This window comes from Coturnix japonica, chromosome Z (assembly GCF_054131305.1).
Source record: "Coturnix japonica strain WE chromosome Z, WE-NBRP24, whole genome shotgun sequence".
Classification (NCBI taxonomy): domain Eukaryota; kingdom Metazoa; phylum Chordata; class Aves; order Galliformes; family Phasianidae; genus Coturnix; species Coturnix japonica.
The window spans coordinates 6,814,245-6,833,185 of record NC_140702.1 but is presented as its reverse complement, the minus strand read 5'-3'; the positions used below and the strand labels follow the sequence as shown (position 1 = coordinate 6,833,185).

Sequence of the window (18,941 nt, the reverse complement as noted above, 5' to 3'; positions counted from 1 at the left end):
GATGAAGGGAAGGCGACCGATGTCATTTACCTGGACCTGAGCAAGGCCTTTGACATGGTCCCCCATCACATCCTCATCTCCAAATTGGAGGGAGGTGGATTTGATGGGTGGACAACTAGATGGATAAGCAATTGGTTGAAAGGCCGCAGACAGAGGGTGGTGGTCAATGGCTCTATGTCCAGGTGGAGGCCGGTAACGAGCGGCGTCCCTCAAGGGTCTGTCTTGGGACCGGTGCTCTTTAACATCTTTATTAATGACATCGATGAGGGAATGGAGTGCACCCTCAGCAAGTTTGCTGATGACACCAAGCTGAGTGGTGCAGTCGATACGGTGGAGGGAACAGATGCCATTCAGAGGGACCTTGACAGGCTGGAAAGCTGGGCTCGGGTGAACCTAATGAGGTTCAACACGGCAAAGTGCAAGGTTTTGCACTTGGGCCGGAAGAACCCCAGGCACCTGTACAGGCTGGGAGGAGTTGTCCTTGAGAGCAGCTCGGCTGAAAAAGACCTAGGGGTCCTGATAGATGAGAAACTTAACATGAGCCAGCAGTGCGCTCTGGCAGCCCAGAAAGCAAATGGGATCCTGGGCTCCATCAGGAGAGGGGTGGTCAGCAGGGATAGGGAGGTGATCGTCCCTTTCTACTCTGCTCTTGTGAGGCCCCATCTGGAGTACTGTGTCCAGGTGTGGAGCCCTCAGTACAAAAAAGATATGGAGATTTTGGAAAGGGTCCAGAGGAGGGCCACAAAGATGATCAGGGAGCTGGAGCACCTCCCCTATGAGGACAGGCTGAGGGAGTTGGGTTTGTTCAGCCTGGAGAAGAGAAGGTTGCGGGGTGACCTCATTGCAGCCTTTCAATACCTGAAGGGAACTTACTCCCAGGAGGGGAGTAAACTCTTCGAAAGGGCTGATAATAGCAGGACTAGGGGAAATGGTTTTAAGTTGAAGGAGGGAAGATTTAGATTGGATGTTAGGGGTAAGTTCTTTACTAGAAGGGTGGTTAGGTCCTGGAACAGGCTGCCCAGTGAGGTTGTGGATGCCCCGTCCTTGGAGGTGTTCAAGACCAGGTTGGACAGGGCCCTGGGCAACCTGATCTAGTAAAGGTGTATGTTTGGTGGCCCTGCTAGGCAGGGGGGTTGGAACTACATGATCCTTGAGGTCCCTTCCAACCCGGGTAATTCTGTGATTCTGTGTGATTCTGTGTGATTCATGTCTAGTTTAAAGGCCTGTCAATGAGTCCTGCCAGTTCCTCAGCTAAGACCCTCTTACCCCTCGGAGACAGGCTGTTTGTGTCAGCCGCCATCATGCCAGGTGCTGAGTAAATTGCCCCATGGTCAAAAAAACCAAAATTCCTACTTTTGGACAAGCTTTGGAGCCATCTGTTTAAGAGCTGGGTTTTTTGGACCTTTTCAATACCCTTCCCTGCTACTGCAGGTATAGATGAAAAGACCACCTGCACCCCAGCTCCATCAAGTATTCGCCCCAGCCCCCTGAAGTCTCTTTTGATAGAGCTTAGGCTTACCTCAGCAATTTCCTCACTGCCAGCCTGAATTATCAAAAGTGGGTAATAATCAAAAGGGCAAATCAGCCTAGGAAGTTTCCTTGAAATGTCCCTGACCCATGCCCCAGGGAGGCAGCACACTTCCTTGCAGGTAGGGTCAGGCTGTCATATAGGGCCTTCTGTTCCTGTCAGGAGGGAGTTGCCTATGACAACCACCCTTCTTTCCTTTCTGGTAGTGGCAGTCCTGAGGTGTGGGGTCACCCGCTTCACCTGGGGCAATCTTACAGGTGGACCTTCCTCCACACTCTCACTCACCCCTCCCTCAATTTCCAGGGCCTCAAACCTATTGCGCAGAGGCACACTGGGAACCAGGGATGGTCAGGATGAGGGATGCCCCCTTTGCTGAGCCGGTACTTGTTTCCACTCCTCCTTCCCTCTCAAAATGATGCTAGGGGGAGGAGAGGACAGGGGGCACAGTGCAGCACCGTGTGCCGGCTGGTTCCCCTCAACCACCTGTTTGCAATGTGGCAGGGGATGACATACTCCATGTGGAGCATCAGTCGTGTGCCGAGATCTTGAAGCCGACAGGGACTGGCACCACCAGTCAATCTCCCTCTCATATTCCTTTATGCTCCTCAGCCTCTCTACCTCCTCCTTCAGGTCAGTCACAAGGCTGATTAAGTCAGACGGTTGTTCACACCTTATTCAGGTGCTGTCTCCACCCTGTGTCAATGGAGGAGCCTGGCACTCCTCACAGCCAGTAACCTGCGTACTAGCATCTTGCAGTGGGGCCTCTGCCTGAGTAGCCATGCATTTCACACCATTATTCACCCTCTTGTAAATACACCCAGCTTCAGTCTGGCTTGTTACAGTCTTCATGCTACGAGAGCATGGGACCTCAGCCTGGGTATCTGCAGTTTTTTGTACTGTAGCCTTGCGCTGGGGTGCACCCATGGCAACCAGCAGGATCAATACAGATACACAGAAAAGCCCAATCAACACCTTGCGGAGGAGTTCTGTCAAAGCAGTTCTTACCCTCTTACTCCTCCTCTGCATCTCTTGTGGGCTTTTTATAGGCAGCGGGTGTGAAATCCCGCCGTCTCCCGGGGAATGCCCACACTGTCTCAGCCGTTCTCGCGAGAGGAGTTCTGCAGGAGGATCTCCTCCATGCTTTCATCAGACACAGAGGTGAGACTAACTGGCCTGTCATTCCCTGGACCTCCTTTTTTTCCCCCTCCCTTTCTTGAAAATGGAGGTTGCGTTTCCACTTTTTCTAGTGGGAACTTCACCAGATGGCCATGACCTTTCAAACAGGGTGGAAAGTGGTTCAGCATCTTCATCTGCCAGTTCCCTCAGAAATCCTGGATTGATCTGGTCAGGTCCCATGGACTTGTGCACTCTGAGGTTCTTTAGATGATCTCAAACCTCATCTTCACTTACAGCAGGCAGATCTTCCTTATCCAAGCTCTTACCATTGCTTTCTGCAGCTTGGGCGGTGTGGCTAGAGCTGTTGAAGACTGAGGCAAAGAAATAATTGAGCATATCAGTTTTCTCTGTATCCCTTGTGACCAGGCCTCCAGTTTCCTTCTGGAGAGGGCCCATACCCTCCCTGGTCTTCCTTTTATTACCGATACACCCGTAGAGTTTCTTCTTGCTCCCCTTAATGTCCCTGGCTAGATTTAATTCTAACCAGCTTTTAGCTTTCCAAACTGATCCCTAGCTGCTCTGACAGCTTCTCTGATGTCCTCCCAGATAACCTGCTTCCACTCCCTTTAGGCTTTTGTTTTGTGTGTAAGAAAGACCAGGTGCTCCTTGTTGATTCACAGATGCCTCCTGACATCCTCACCTGCCTTCCTTTTTCTTGAGATTCACTGATTCTAGGCTTGGAGAAGACAGTCCTTAAATACCAAGCAGAATTTTTGGGCCCTTCTTCCTTCCAGGCCTTCTCTCATGTCACCCTTTCAGACAGTTCCCCAAAGAGTTTGAAGTCCACTCTCCTGAAGTCCAACATGTATTGCAAGGGCAAACAGTCACAGAAGTTTCCAGTTTTTTTGTTGTGAGATGCCCAAAACTGAACACATCACTCAAGGTGCAGCCTCACCATTGCCAAATATAGGGGGACAGTAACCTCTCTAGTCCTGCTAGGCCTGGCTATGCTATTCCTGGTAGAAGGCAGGATGGTGTTGGCCTTCTTGGCCCTGTGGACACACTGCTGGCTAATGTTCTGCTGCTTGTTGGCTCACACCCCTAGATCCTTTTCCTCTGCACAGTTTTTCAGCCAATCTGCCCCCAGCCCATAATGATGCATGGAGTCGTTGTGAGCAAAGTGCAAGACCTGGCAATTGGTCCTGTTGAAGTTCATGCAATTGACCTCAGTCCATTGACACAGGCTACCTAAATCCCTCTGCACTATCTTCATTTTGTGAAATGTTTCTGAGATGATAATGAAGTATTTTGACCCACTAGGCTATAGGATTTAGCAAAGCTTCTGATGCTGTTTCCCACAAGCTGCCAGACTTCAGCTTGGACAGATACACTCTTTGCTGGGTGGATGGCTGAGCCCTGAGGGGAGTTAAACCCAGATGGAGACCAGTCATGACTGGTGCTCTCCAGGGGTTGATACTGCATCCAGTCTGTATTAAATATCTTTATTGATGATCTGGATGAAGGAATTGAGTGCATCCTTAGTACATTTGCAAATAACAACAAGATGGGAGGAAGTGTTGATCTGTTTGAGGGCAGAGGAAGGATCTACAGAGGGATCTGGAGATGTTGACTTCACTGAAATCAATAATTAATTGCACAGTTGTGCACACAGAATTTTAATATTCTGCCCTCTAATTCTCACTTGAGAAACTTGGCTAACATTCAAGTAATTTACTTAGACTGTCAGACTTCCAGTTCCTCCACATCTGATAATTGAAGATGTGAAAGCTAAAATACCATGCAAGGAAGAACTTGCAAGCAAATTTCAAGGGCAGCTGCAGTGTAGTACAAAACCAGCCACAATGAATACTGGATTTGTATTTCACTTTGATTTTTGTCTGCTTGGGTTCTGTGAATTAAAAGACTATTCAGGAAAGTTGACACTGTGATTTTATTTGCATTTTTTGCTATCAAACCAAGATGAAAACTTGGAGGGAGCATTGGAATTAATGAAATGTATACGTCAGCTACAAGTTCTCATGTGTATGAGAACAAAAAAGAAGCTTGGAATGTAGTGCTGGGTTTCCGTTTTCTTGATTTCAATCTTAACTTCCTTCAAATAGAAGAGATTATGCATTTTTTATTGCATTTTCTCTGAAAAAAGCACTGCAGTAACACAGAAGCACACTGGAATTTTAGAGAACACGGTAGTCATTTTTTAATATGTAATTCAATAACCACTTACATCTCAAAGTCAGCCTTCAGAACGCTTTTGAAAATGAATTTCAGTTTGCAAAAATACACTCTTGTTTGAGCATATTACAGGAAAATCCTTCCAGCAGTTGCCAAGATGGGCTTTTTTGGAAGGTGCTGTTTGAATTTCTTAGGTAGGTGAAAAATAGTTACCAGAATATCTTCGCTTTCATCAGTCACCAGTAAAGGGCTGATGTTTGTATTTCATGCAAAGGGGTATACGGGAAGTCTTAGATGTCACTGTTCTGGTGACCACGGGTCATCTTTATTTCCTTGCTTTTCCTTCTTCATTATGCTGATGTTATGAGTCATTGCTGTGCTTGTGCTGTCTCCTGTGATATTACGTCAGTATTTAAAGCATCTCTAGTTTCAAGCTCCACAGTTTAGTTTCTGCCAAGACAACAGTTGTGCACGTAGTAAAACCTTAAGTGTATGCTCATTGATTTTATGGCTCTTTCTACCTTCTTAGATTCTTTACGTCATAGCTCCTAAAGAACTGCATTGCATAATGCAGAAAGATTACTTATTTTTTAAACATTTTTGTCATCACAATCATAGAAATTTAATTATCAGTTAAGTAACATTAGAACAAACACTGTAGTTAAGAAATAAATCATTACTGATTTACGACCTCTGTGACTTTTATTAGTATGTGTTTGATCCAGATTGAGCTTTGTGGGTGCCTTACAAATTGGGATATTCTTTGATTCTATGATTAATTCTTTGAAACACCCACAGAAATAAACAGGAATTCACTTGGTGGGTGTAGGTGATTCATGTAGATTGATGATTGTAGCGCAGAAAGGAGCAACCGCAGCTCTACAACAGAATTTTCTATTTCTGCATAAGCTTTGGTTGTACGTACAGTTGTTTACAAATGTGCTTTCTTGCAGCATGCCCAACAAATGATTGTTTTAAAATCTTCTTTCCTAAGAAACTTCACTGAAAACTGTCCTGTGCATCGCAGAACTGGCTCAGTACATTCACATATAAATCTAATGGGAAGCAATTAATCTTTGTTTTGGTTTAAAAGATGCATTTGTTACATACAGCATAAAATAGAATCTGCTATGGACTGTCCAGGTTTCCTTTCAGTAGAATGCTTAACATCATCCTAATTTGTAAATCAATGTGTCCTGAGTCTTTTCCTGCTGACTCATCTTCTTTGATATTCAGCTTGAAAACTGGTACCAGATATCTGCGTCAAGGCTCTGAGATCCAAGTGGGAGAAGCAGCCAAAAACTACTGCTCTATCTCAATTGTCACTACAGGGAACACTTTCTTAAATGTGAGCATTAATTTAGCAGTGACAAAAGCTGTCTGTTGTCTCTTTTCTACTGGTCAGCCATCATCCACCAGCACTGGGAAAGATCACAGGTATGAAATGACAAACATCGCTGGGACCAGCCATTCATACTGTTCAATCAAGTCGCCTGGTATCTCCTATCAGGGTGACAAGGCAGATAATAAATCTAGCTGTTTGACATCAGAGATGGAAGAAGTGATTGTAATAACATCGATACATCAAATCACGTATCACATCCACGTGGACTGAAACTCCTAATGAGAGAACACTAGATTTCAAGGCTGACATGTTCTGTGTGTCCTTGATACAACACAAGACTGCTTTGTTTGTGCTGCTTTGGAGAGGTGTAGAGAGCCTAACCAATACAGTATGAGCAGCTTTAGACAAAATATTAATGCTTACCAATGACTTCTGTATTTCTGTGCTATGGAAACTTAAGCCTGAAAAGCAAGCTAGACTTCAAACTAATGGAATATTTTCTTTTCAAAGATGGGTCTGTTATTCCTAGATTGAACTAGGCAATAAATGGAAAATCCTCATTTGCTGCATCACTGTCAGGTTTTCTTTTTGTGCTATTTTTGCAAGTAGATGGAAAAATATAGCCAAGCAGCCTTCTGATTGCTGAAGTCCTTCTCTCTATTGTAAACAAGTCACAAAAAAGGCTCCTACAACAGATACACAGAGGGATGTAATGAAAATTATTAGGCATCCCCTGGGAAGGCCTCCTGCTGGTCTCTAATAGATACCTTGCAACTCAGATACAAATTCTGCACCCAGTTAATGTCCCCTATAAAAGCTAATCCATTTCTGTCTGCAAAGTCTGGCCTGGAGCTGGTTAACTGAAGTCTCTTAAAAGTCAGAAGACTGAACCCTGGGCTTTGTGAGGGGAATGTATGCATACAACTGCTTGGTGTTATTCCCTTACCATCTCATTTCTCTCAGTAACAATTCTAGGCCTACCAGCTGAGATACTGCTGTTTCTCAAACCTCCCACTCATTCAAAATCAGGTCTTTTGAGAAACTGCCACTTATCCTTGGCAGAAAATTAATGAAGCCAATCATGAGCACAGTACATCAGAAATTAGCTGAACAGCTGATTTTTTTTTTTTCTGGAGTGCATCTGGTATACCTGCTTCAGTCTGCCTCTTATATGTAAGAGTAGGTGAGGTGTAATCTTGAATCCCACTTACTGAAAGAAAGATGGAGAAAGGAACACTGGGAAATAGCAAGTTCATTTATCAATGCTAGAAAAACCACAAACAAAACAAATATTTACTAAGAAAATGAAAATAGGAAGAAGAATGCAATCACAACAATGTACATACATTGCTCCAAAAGTAGCGCCTCCTATTTATTTATTTGGAAATTAGAAGAGCTACAAAGAGCACAATAACACTATTTGATAGACTAAATTCCCAGCTGCAAAACAGTATTTTTCAGCATAGTCACTTCTGTTAACTATGTATTTTTGTCAGTGATGAACAAGAGCTTGCATGGTATCTGGAACATGGCTTGTCTTTCACATCGCTGTTGCTGCTGCATTCCAACATACCACCCACCACCTCACTGTTCTCACATCTACTATTTGGTCTTCACAAACTATCAACAAGTATAGAGCCAATTAGTGCCATTTTCTTTTCTGTACCAAGAAACTCAGTCAGACACCTTTGCTTCATACACCTTTGTGCTATTCAAGGTTCTCAGCTGAAAGCAGGCCATCCTTTGAAAACGTTGTTCTTGGCAGCTTTGTGAGACAGCACCATGTCCCCTGTCCTCACTTTGTGTTTAGGTTAAAGCTCTTTACCTTTTGCAGATGTTTGTTGCCTCTGATACAGGAACTCCCCCAGACAATTCACAGCTCGTCACTATTTATCAGTAAGCCAATTTAATGAACTGTAAAGTGCCAGGGGGGAAAATAGAGGTTGCTCCTAGAGACTGCAGGAGAAATAAATTAAGTGTTCACTGACAATAATTTCAAACCTTTGGGTTCATTAATTTCTGAGATAAGAATTACTACATTTGAAAAATGTAAAATGGAAACTACCAAAGCACCAATTTAGTGTTCAAGTTTCCTTAAATTTCACTGAGTAGATAGGGGAAACTAATCTTATGTCTATAGTACTGCTAAAGTATTTTAAATAATAGTACTTAAATATCTGTCTAGGATCAAAACTTAAGTTCTTAGAGAAGATAAAGTCAATCCACTAAGTGGTCTGCACGTCTCCCCCCTCCCCCCCCCCCCCCCCTTTTTTTTTTGTTTTTCAATAGAAAATTGCCATTTCAAATTATTTTGCTACTTTTTACTTTGTGTGAATTTATAAGGACTTTGTGAGAAAAGGGTATTTCCTCTAGAAGATATTGGCTCGAGCAATAGAATTAGTAAAAGCAAAGTACAAAGACACGAAATGTATCCATCTGAAAAACTTCCACCCTGGGACCCATTAACACTCCTCTCAAGAACTGTTCTTGATAGATGGCTAGAAATTTCTGATGACACGTGCACTATTTCATGTTATCATTTGAAGAAACAGGGTGATGTTCTGCCCTTTAGGGTTTTCAAATGAATCAGATGAGTATTCAAAAAAATAGGGCAATGGAAGGCATAAATTATATTGAGACAATCTAGGGAATTAATTAAAAGAATAGATAGTGCCTTGTAAGAAGTTAGGAGAATTTTTAGCTTCTGTATTTCTCTGTTACATGTAGGGGAAATGTTAAAAAAAAACGGCAATATGAAACACAGCAAAGTTATTAAAAACCCTTGCCATGTGCTAACAACTGAGTCTGATGCTGTCTTACAGAAGTCATGTTGTAGTAATCTTCACATATCTGTGTTCTTCATTAAAATCAAAAGGTAACTTGGGGCACTGCATCTCTTTGTTTTCAGATGTTTTGCTTTTCATAGATTCATAACAGGTGTAGAGCTCCCACTTTCATTTATCATCATTGCTGTTTATTGCATCTCTCAGACTAGTTTCTTACAGCACTCCCAGTCACAGCATTGCTTTCAACTGGGAAATGAAGTCCAGTTCCTTTGTCATGACTGACGAAAGCCTCAACCTGTGCAACCCACTGAATGCAGTGCCCCCCAGTCCATCCAGTGGCTGCTCCTACCCCATGCCATCATGGCAGCAGCTCCTCCCTGCCGAGCAGCCTGGTTGGAGCTTGGTGGATGTTTATGGAGACTGAACAGTAGATATGAGCACAGAGAGGTACTGGGTGGCTCATTTCAGCAGTGCCAATGGCAACAGTGGGTCTCCTCCACTGACACAGATTTTTCTGAGTGCAGAAAAATCTTTCAAATTCTGTTTATTTTCAGATACATTTTTTTCCCATAGTTTGATTATATTTTTAATTATCTAGTACAGTCATAGAATCACAGAATATCCCAAGTTGGAAGGAACCCATAAAGATCATTGAGAACAAATCCTTTTACACATCTAATTTTGTAGATGTAGATGTGAGTGCAAATACTAATTCAGAAATCTCCAACTGTCTAATAGAAAAGACAAATGGATTAGAAAAAGAGACCGAGAAGAGAAATATGTAAAACAATGCAATATCTATTCTTGGACTGGATGATCTTGTAGGTCTTTTCCAACCTTAGTGACTCTGTGATTATTTGCTGCTTCTATTGCAAAAGCCATATATATTCTTTTAATAATTTTCCTTATTTAAAATAGGGCTGAAAGTTATATGAAGGGAATTACGCAAGACCATTTTGTTGGATTTCCTGTATCATAGGGAATATAAATATACTTGGGAGTATATAAAATGCAGATGATCAGCCAGTGTCATTATAGCATTGATCTACAGAAAACAAATACCACTAAACAAATACAAACTGAATCTTTTAAGACTACTACCTGCTGAAGTGAAGATTGGCTCTCTTTTATAAAGCCATCTTAGACTGACCTGTTTGTATTGTGAGTTAATTGAATTAGATGTGTGAGAAGATGTGTGACACACGCATAATGATGGTTGTATTCAAAACCAAGGCTGTAAATATGGTTCAATCACATGTCTTCCATGTAAAAGCTTTTCCTGATGCTATAACCTATATCTGACAGAAACAAAAATCCCTTGGATTTGTTGGAAGTAACCGCGGGAGACAAGTCTCATGCTATCATGGTCAACAAGCCTCGTTTATTAGGTGTTACAGCATCTTATTTATACAATCAGTAATAAGTTCATGCATATTGCAAAAGTTAAGCTCAGGATTGGTGAATTAGACATTACTTCATCTGACCTTTGTGGTTAGTCTTATAGATACTTTTTCTTTGCAGCTTTGTCTACACCTTGCTACACATCTTGCTTTTCCCTTAGGCCGTCCTTGCTTCTAGATACATATTTCATCTTTAGCTACATACCCTGTCTTTTCACATACTGATTTCCCCACAGCTGCTTAGCTCGTGACCGTCCCTAGGATAAACCGTCTTTGTCTTTAATCACATTCATTCTTTTACAATTTAACTAGAGGAATCTCTTCATGTCCTTTCTCATGAAGCCATTCTGCATAAACACTCTCCACATTTCCCCCGTTTTCTTTTTGGACGACCAAGGATACATTGTATTTTGAGTCAACCATTCTCATTAGTGCATTTTGCAAGCATTTAAAGAGGCAAGGAACTATTAATATGATAGCTATCAGTACCAAACCGATTGTAATCAAATGCTGTAGTAGAGAAGTAAGCCAGGGGCCTAAACCTAAACTTCTAAGCCAGTCATCAAGACCAAAACCAGATTGCACCTGCAAACGGTTAGTTAATGCGTGCAGCGTTTGTATCTGTTTATGTATAGACACGGAGTGGTCTGATAAGTTCATACAACACATGCCTTCGAACTCCTCACATCCGTGCCCCTGTGCTAGTAATAGAAAATCAATTGCTGCTCTATTCTGGAGTGTAGCATGCCTTACTGAATCCACATCCATCAGTAGTTGAGATAATGCCTCTGAGGTGGCATTCGTTTGTTTTGCTAGCCAGCAGCCTAAACCATTTAGCATGGCTAATGCTTTAGCAGCGGCAACATTAGCTGACAAAATAGAGGCAAATATTCTTCCTGTTGTAGACCAAAATTGTACCTTATCCTTACAGTCTGGGGTAAAGGCATGAGTCACCCTTTTCACTCTAGAATGCTGTCTGTGAATTTGGAGGATCATAGAAGTATTTGGAGTAAGCAGTGTTAAACGACCTAATGTGCATGGTCCTCCTATTATCTTAGAGGGGACTCCTGCCCAAGCCCGATCCCCACATATCAGAAACACTCCATAGGGCAATGTTATAGGGTTGTTAGATGAAACAGATATACTGGTGCTTGTATAGTTACACCATGCTGATTGATTTCTATATACAAGCAGGCTAGAATTTACACTTCTTGGTTTGATTTTTGATCTGTCAGGCCCAATTCGATAACTGCCGGTCCAATTAAAATATATGCACCAATCGGCTTTTACTGATCCCAAAATTTCTAATTCTTGTGGTTCTAGAGGGGCTACAGGAAAGTGTGGTATATATGCATCCCAATGGTCTGCGTAGCCCTTTGTACCTTTTGATTGGCAAGGCAGAACACCTTCTGGACATGGAGGAGTGTCCAAAGGTATGCCTACCAAGCAGGTAGAAAAAGGATTGCCAGGAGATGACAATGCTAAACATATGGCATCTTGACCCGTCTTGTTGGCTAACGTAACCCAGACATTTTCCTTAGGCTGCGGAGGGGCCCAAAATGCACCACAGCATTGCAGCCAGACCAGAACTCCTAGGGCTGTTAGGCCCCAAGAGCTCTGACTGTACCGCCGCATTGATAGCTTATGATGCGAGACCTCCTAGCAGCTCGAGCTCTCTGAGCGAATCTCTTAAGCACCCAGCAAAGACGGGTCACTGATAAAATATCCTCCGGTTCTGAATCTAGCGGTTGGTCTTCTGCACACCAGGTTTTATCACACTCTCTGCACCACAGATAGTGTTGGTTAATGTAAAAGACTGATTGGTGGTACCAACCCAATTTTCCACAACCACCACAAAGAAGCAACGCTTGAGCCTGATGCTCACGCACACCACATCCCCAACACCTGTAATATCTATTAGATGGAATCAGTCCTCGTATGTTAACCAACGCATGTATCAGTTCCATATATGGACCATAGAAATTTTGAGTCACTGTTGACTGAACATGCCGAATGAAGGTTTGGAGTGGCTCCTCAATCAGCTGGAGACACTCTTCCAACTTTTCTGCAGTCACCGATCTGTAGTCAGTCATCCAGGTTCACTGTGCTCTCCGGGATGCGATGGCGTCACCGGCTTGGTCCAACGAGCAGGAATCCACTCAGAACCTGTAGGGGTTGAAACACAAAGGTAGCCTCGCCCTAAATAAAGCACTCTTGCAGGGCCTTTCCATTCCCCAGTTTTCAAGCATCTATACCTAACCCACATTTCTTCTTCAAGATGCTTCTCCGATTCTGGGCTCTGTAACTTATGTTTTTCGGCTGCAGGACAATCTGAGGATCCTATTATGCATAAATGATTCAATACAAACAGTGCCTTAGCAAGCCTTTCCTGCATGTCCTGAATTTCTGAGAATTTCTTGAGATAAGTTTTCAAGGTGCTATTTGCTCGTTCAACTATTGCCTGCCCTTGTGGATTGTGTGGAATGCCAGTAATATGTTTAACACCCCATTGTTGTAGAAAACGTTGAACCTTTTGACCTATGTAGGCAGGACCATTATCTGTTTTTAACTGTTTGCATACTCCCATGACTGCAAAACATGCTGTGAGGTGTCGGGTTACATGGATGCCCCTTTCCCCAGCCTGAGCTGTTGCCCAGATAAAATTGCTGTAGGTGTCAATGGTGACATGCACATATTTTAACCTTCCCAGACTGGGTTCATGGGTAACATCCATTTGCCATATTTCATTGACTGATAAACCTCTAGGATTAACTCCAATTCCCAGACCCATTCCATTGTTGTGATTTGCACAGACTGGGCAGCTTCTGACAATGGCAGAAGCATCTGTTTGAGAGATCTGAAATTGCCTCTGCAGTCCTCTGGCATTCTGATGGAAGGTAGCATGAGCTTCCCTTGCCAGAGTAAATTGTGACATTGGTACTGCAACTGATACCAGCCGATCTGCCCTCTGATTGCCTTCTCCTAAACCCGTGCTTAATTTATGACTCCTGATATGGATAATGGAGTAAGGCTCTGTTCTGTTCCTGAGGGCTCGCTTGAGTTGTAAAAATAACTCATATAATCGCTTGTTCTGAACCTCCTTAACAATTGCATCCTCAATTCTTGAGGCCACCCCTACTACATAGAGAGAATCTGAAACCACATTCAAAGGCTCAGTGATATTAGAAACAGCCCACACTACAGCAAGAAGTTCTAGTGTTTGTAAACTGTCTTCAGGGACCGCCTCCAGTGTGTGTTGCTGCCAAATTCCCTTCTTTTGCCAAACAATAGCTGCTTTGCGTGTCTTTTTCCCAGCGTCAGTGTAAACAGTTACAGCTTCCGAGATGGGTTTGTCCCTTCGCAAAGGCACGCCAATCCAGCTCCATTCACCGATCCATTGCAATGCTCGTGGAACAAGTGGACCTGTTTCTATTTTAGCTCCCAAGGCTAAAAGCGCTTCAGCTAGATCTGGCGAATTCAGCAAATACCAGTCTAGCGTTGCTTTTTCCATGGGAAGATAAACTGTCTGTGGTTCCAGACCGCTAATTTCCAATATACGCATGCGGCCTTTTTTGACCACTGCTGCCAGATTTCCAATTTTTGTGGTTATTGTTTTCCGTTTTTGAAGAGGTGGCGAAATCCACTCCAGGACCCTTTCCCCCGTTTTCTTTTTATGCTGAGTAACTGCACCAAGGAGATGCATATCGCTGCTCCAACTGGTAAGAGTCAATGGTACTGTAGGGTCCATGCGGGAAACGAACCCTTTGGTAATACAGTCTGAAATTTTTTGTAGCACCTCCTTTTGTTCTGGTATAAGAGTCACTGGGGTGCAAGGGTCCGTGCCTTTCAGCAGGGGCAGCAGTTTTTCTAGCAGCACATTTGGGAGACCTACTATTGGTTTTAGCCATTGTAAGTCTCCAAGGAGTTTTTGTGCATCATTAAGGGTAGAAATGTCTGTAGCAATGGTTAATTTTTGCGGTTTCACCTGCTTATTGGTGATTTGCCATCCCAGATATTTCCAGGGCGTGGATTTCTGTACCTTTTCAGGAGCTATAACTAAAGAGGAGGTTGCCAGCACTGCTTTGATATGTTCAATCTGAGAGTCTGTGAATGGATCCTTTTGAGCCAGAAGAATATCATCCATATAGTGATAAATAATAGTGTCCGGCATTTCTCGGCGTAATGGTTGCAGTGCTGCGTCGACATACAGCTGGCAAATGGTTGGGGAGTTACGCATTCCTTGTGGTAACACTGTCCATTCAAATCGCTTGTCGGGTTCTCCCCTATTTATCGCTGGCAGAGTAAAAGCAAAACGTTTTGTATCCTGGGGGTGTAAGGCAATTGTAAAGAAACAGTCTTTCAGGTCGATGATGAGGATGGGCCAATTCTCGGGAATCATAGAAGGGTTGGGTAATCCGGGTTGTAGCGCCCCCATGGGCTCCATCTGGTCGTTGACAGCCCTTAGGTCGTGCAATAGACGATATTTTCCAGATTTCTTTTTGATTACGAATATCGGAGTATTCCAAGGGCTAGTAGACAGTTTCAAATGCCCCTGGGCAAACTGCTCCTGCACAAGTTGATGTGCTTGCTGAAGACTTTCCCTTTTTAGTGGCCACTGCTTAACCATGACTGGAGTTTCTGTAGTCCATGTAAGTGGTAGTGGGAAAGTCCAAGCAATGGCCATTATACTAAAGGGTGTTCATTGGTAAGAACAAGACCCAGTTGAGCCAGCACGTCCCTGCCGATAAGGCAGGATACCGTAGGTGGAAGTAGTGTAAGTGAAAAAATTGCTGTGGCTCTCCTGCCATCTATTTCCACTGTGAGCATGGGGGTTCGGCTTGCCAGTGTCATTCCTCCGACCCCTGACACTGTGGTAGTTGAAGATTGAAGCGGCCAGTCAGACGGCCACTCCCCTGGGGTGATAATTGATGTATCCGCTCCTGTATCCAAAAGTCCTGTCAGAGTAATACTCTGATCACGGTAGTGCAAAGTGCACGATTTTTTCGGGCGCGTTGATAAATCAAGAGTAAGCAAAGTTAATTTCCCAGTTGAGCCAAATGCTCCCTGTTTTCTTGGCTCTTGTTTAAGGGGAGTCAGTCCTTTTGCTAACTGCGGCAGCGGCACTAATTGAGCTAGACGCTGCCCTTTAAGTATTTTTACAGGCGGGTAAGGGGTGTGTACCATGATCATAATTTCCCCTTGATAGTCCGCATCTATTACTCCAGGTAAAACAAACAGTCCCATCATGCTGACAGACGATCTACCCAATAACAGTCCTCCTACTGCTTGTCCATTAATCATGACAGGGCCAAATAGTCCAGTAGGAATCCGATAGGGCTGATTAGTCAAAATAGTAACATTTACTGAGGCTGCCAAGTCCAAGCCAAGGCTCCCGCTGGTGGCAGGTTGGGGTTGTTGCTGTTGGGGGTTGCCGATACTGCAGCTGCTACTTGTGTCCGAGCGCGGCTGCTGCTCGCGCTGCTTTTCGAGTTTCCCGACCTGCAGGCAGCAGCGTTGTGAGTGTTGGATCGACATTTGCTGCACCAAATCCCAGTGGCTTGGCAATCGCGACGAAAATGTCCAGTTTTTCCACAACGGAAACATTTCATACGGAGGCTGTTCTGCGAGCGTGGGTTTGTAGCGACTGCAGCTTGGAGGGGTGCAAGGGCTGCTAGAACCTGAGTATGTGAGGATTTTGATTGCTCCTGAAATGCTTTTGCCTGCTCCTGCAACCCCTCACTAATTTTCTGCAAAGCACTCACTAAGAATGCCTGGGTTCCAGTTGGAACCGAAGCAGCCTTTTCTAACAACTCAGGGATCGACCAATCTCCGGGCAATGTATTGACCAGGGATCGGGTTGAGGAATTACCATTTTGAAGCACACATTGTTTAATCAAAGCCCCTTGCATATATTCCGGAACACTAGCCTTCTTAATGGCATCCACAACTTTATCTATGAAATTACCTAGCGGCTCCTCACGTCCCTGTTTTATTCCCATGTAAATGGGCGTTCCTCCCGGAGCTTTTATACTATCCATAGCTTTCCTGGCTAAATTCATAGTTTCTCGCAAAACTTCAGGGTCAGAAATCGCCTGAGCCTCTATTCGAGTCCATGCCCCAAGACCCAACAATTGTTCCATTGTTACACCTGCTAAGGGGTCTCCTGGTCCTCTCTGAACTGCTGCAGACGCCACAGCTAACTGATGCCAATGAGCATTAAACAATATTAACTGATGAGGAGTATAAATCAATTTCGTGATACTTCTAATATCTGCTGGGAGAAGGATATGTGCACTAAAAAGATAATCTAGCATTTGCCTGGCCGGTTCACTAGTCACTCCATATGACCCTACAGTAGCTCGCAACTGTGATAACATCTTCCAGTCTAGAGATTGAATCTCAGCCTGAACTCCTCCCTGCGGCAAGGGAGCATAAACAACAGGAAATGCAAGATTCTCAGTCGCTGCCTGTACTAATTCATTATCACCATCCTCTATTCCGCGCCTTGCCAGCATAGACCACAACTTGCGTCTTTCCCTTGCAACAGTCCCCACAAAATCAGACCCAGCTCCAGAGATCGGACCCGACCCGCGCAGAACTGACAGCTCCGGAGCTACCGAAAGCTCAGAGCAGCCGGACGGCTGCGGCTGCGGCACAGACGGTGCCGAGACAGGGAGCGGCGCCGAGTCGGCTCCGGACGGCGGAGCTCCGGACAGCGAAGAGGGGGGGCTAGAGGAGACCTCTGCGGGCTCCGTTGCTAGGTCAGCCTGCACTTCGCGAGGGGGTGCAGAGGGCACTGCGGCTGCAGACGGCAGAGTAACGGAAGAAAAAACAGGGGGGTTTGGAACGCTAGTGCCCCATGGCAGCCCATAATCTTGATTCTGTTTTTGCGCAGCTTGAGCTTCCTGAGCTGCCCTTTTTTCCGCCTGACTCATCAACAACTCATTATGCACTGCTTTCCACAACTTACTTATCTTTTTTGCCGACTTATCATCATCTAAAACTAACTCCCACAACTTATCCCCATACCGCCGCCACTCCTCTAATGTATGCACTAAGTGGGGGTTTGCAAAAAAGCCATATGAGACCGCGTGGCTCAATAAAGCAGGGAGATCCTTTTCTAAGTCTATACCCTTAAACTGTCTCCGCCTAAGAAAAGCGGAAAATAAATCATATGCTGCTTGCCTGTCCATTTTTACTCACGTCGGTACCGTTGCAGCCCTCCAGGCTTCGGCAGCACGTGTCGGTCGAGCCCACCTGTGTGGTCACTCGAGACGCGGAGCTCCAATTTTAGCTCTTTCGTCGTCCGTCGGGCTGTGAAATCCGGACCCGAACCCAACGCAGTTCTTCACCCGTGGCGCCCTTTTTTCCTTATCACGTCGGGGTCACCATTTGTTGGAAGTAACCGCGGGAGACAAGTCTCATGCTATCATGGTCAACAAGCCTCGTTTATTAGGTGTTACAGCATCTTATTTATACAATCAGTAATAAGTTCATGCATATTGCAAAAGTTAAGCTCAGGATTGGTGAATTAGACATTACTTCATCTGACCTTTGTGGTTAGTCTTATAGATACTTTTTCTTTGCAGCTTTGTCTACACCTTGCTACACATCTTGCTTTTCCCTTAGGCCGTCCTTGCTTCTAGATACATATTTCATCTTTAGCTACATACCCTGTCTTTTCACATACTGATTTCCCCACAGCTGCTTAGCTCGTGACCGTCCCTAGGATAAACCGTCTTTGTCTTTAATCACATTCATTCTTTTACAATTTAACTAGAGGAATCTCTTCATGTCCTTTCTCATGAAGCCATTCTGCATAAACACTCTCCACATGGATTAACTGAGGTCTATCAAAGGAAAGCTGAACAAATCAGAAAATTGATTTTCATCATGGTTCATACCTTCGTACCCCTACTCTCACATCTTGCAGGCTACAGACCTGCACCCAGATCAATCCTCTTGCCTTGCTGGAGTCCTGAGGGCTGATGGCTAATGCTTTCTGTGAGAGATTCCATCATCTTCAAGGTGAGGAGGATGATCACTACTACAGAAGTGCATAAAAGCTTACCAGCTCTTTTTCCCAGACTAGACAAGGGCATAAAGAAAGCACAAACTTCATTCATCTCAGCTTATTGCGCTCTTCAGAGAAACAGCATCCCTACTTCTGCTAAACCAACTGGTGAGACCCTGACTTTGCAGCTGTGGATATCTGTTTTGAAAGCCTTCAGCACTGGAGAACGGATCCCCAAATGGAGAGGGGGAATATTTCCACCTCGGAAGCTGCTTGCCCCTGGGAGACCCTGCACCCTCAAGCCGGTGGTTCCACGCTATGTCACGAGATGGCAGTATTTAACTTCCACTGTTCTGTTCTATGTACGTTTAAGATGAAGGTCCCTTTCCACCAATTGATATTATTTCAGTGCACATATTTCCTGCATGGTTGTGAACGGCTCCTTCTGCATGTGCTGGACTTCAGCACCTCTGAGCTGTGAGGACACTTCAAATTGGAGAGTGGGGACTATTTGGTATGTTTCATCATTTTCCTTACTCACATTCATTTTTCATTAACT

General features: G+C 44.2%; 2 protein-coding genes across 3 annotated transcripts in view; one reads left to right on the top strand and one right to left on the bottom strand.

The window, feature by feature from the left end:
* Positions 1-15,728: 15,728 nt before the first annotated feature.
* On the bottom strand, positions 15,729-18,204 carry LOC146753698 (uncharacterized). Its single transcript, XM_085529594.1, has one exon. The coding sequence runs from the start codon at positions 17,559-17,561 to the stop codon at positions 15,729-15,731; it is 1,833 nt and encodes a 610-aa protein (XP_085385720.1). The 5' UTR covers positions 17,562-18,204.
* A 532-nt stretch (positions 18,205-18,736) lies between these two features.
* Positions 18,737-18,941, top strand: part of LOC146753697 (acrosin-like) — a 32,116-nt gene continuing 31,911 nt past the window's right edge. Inside the window, exon 1 of one of the 2 annotated variants that reach the window (XR_014939204.1) lies at positions 18,737-18,896. The gene's annotated coding sequence lies outside the window, so the exon portion shown is untranslated. The remainder of the gene's footprint in view (positions 18,897-18,941) is intronic. The other variant, XM_085528381.1, reaches the window with a different exon arrangement.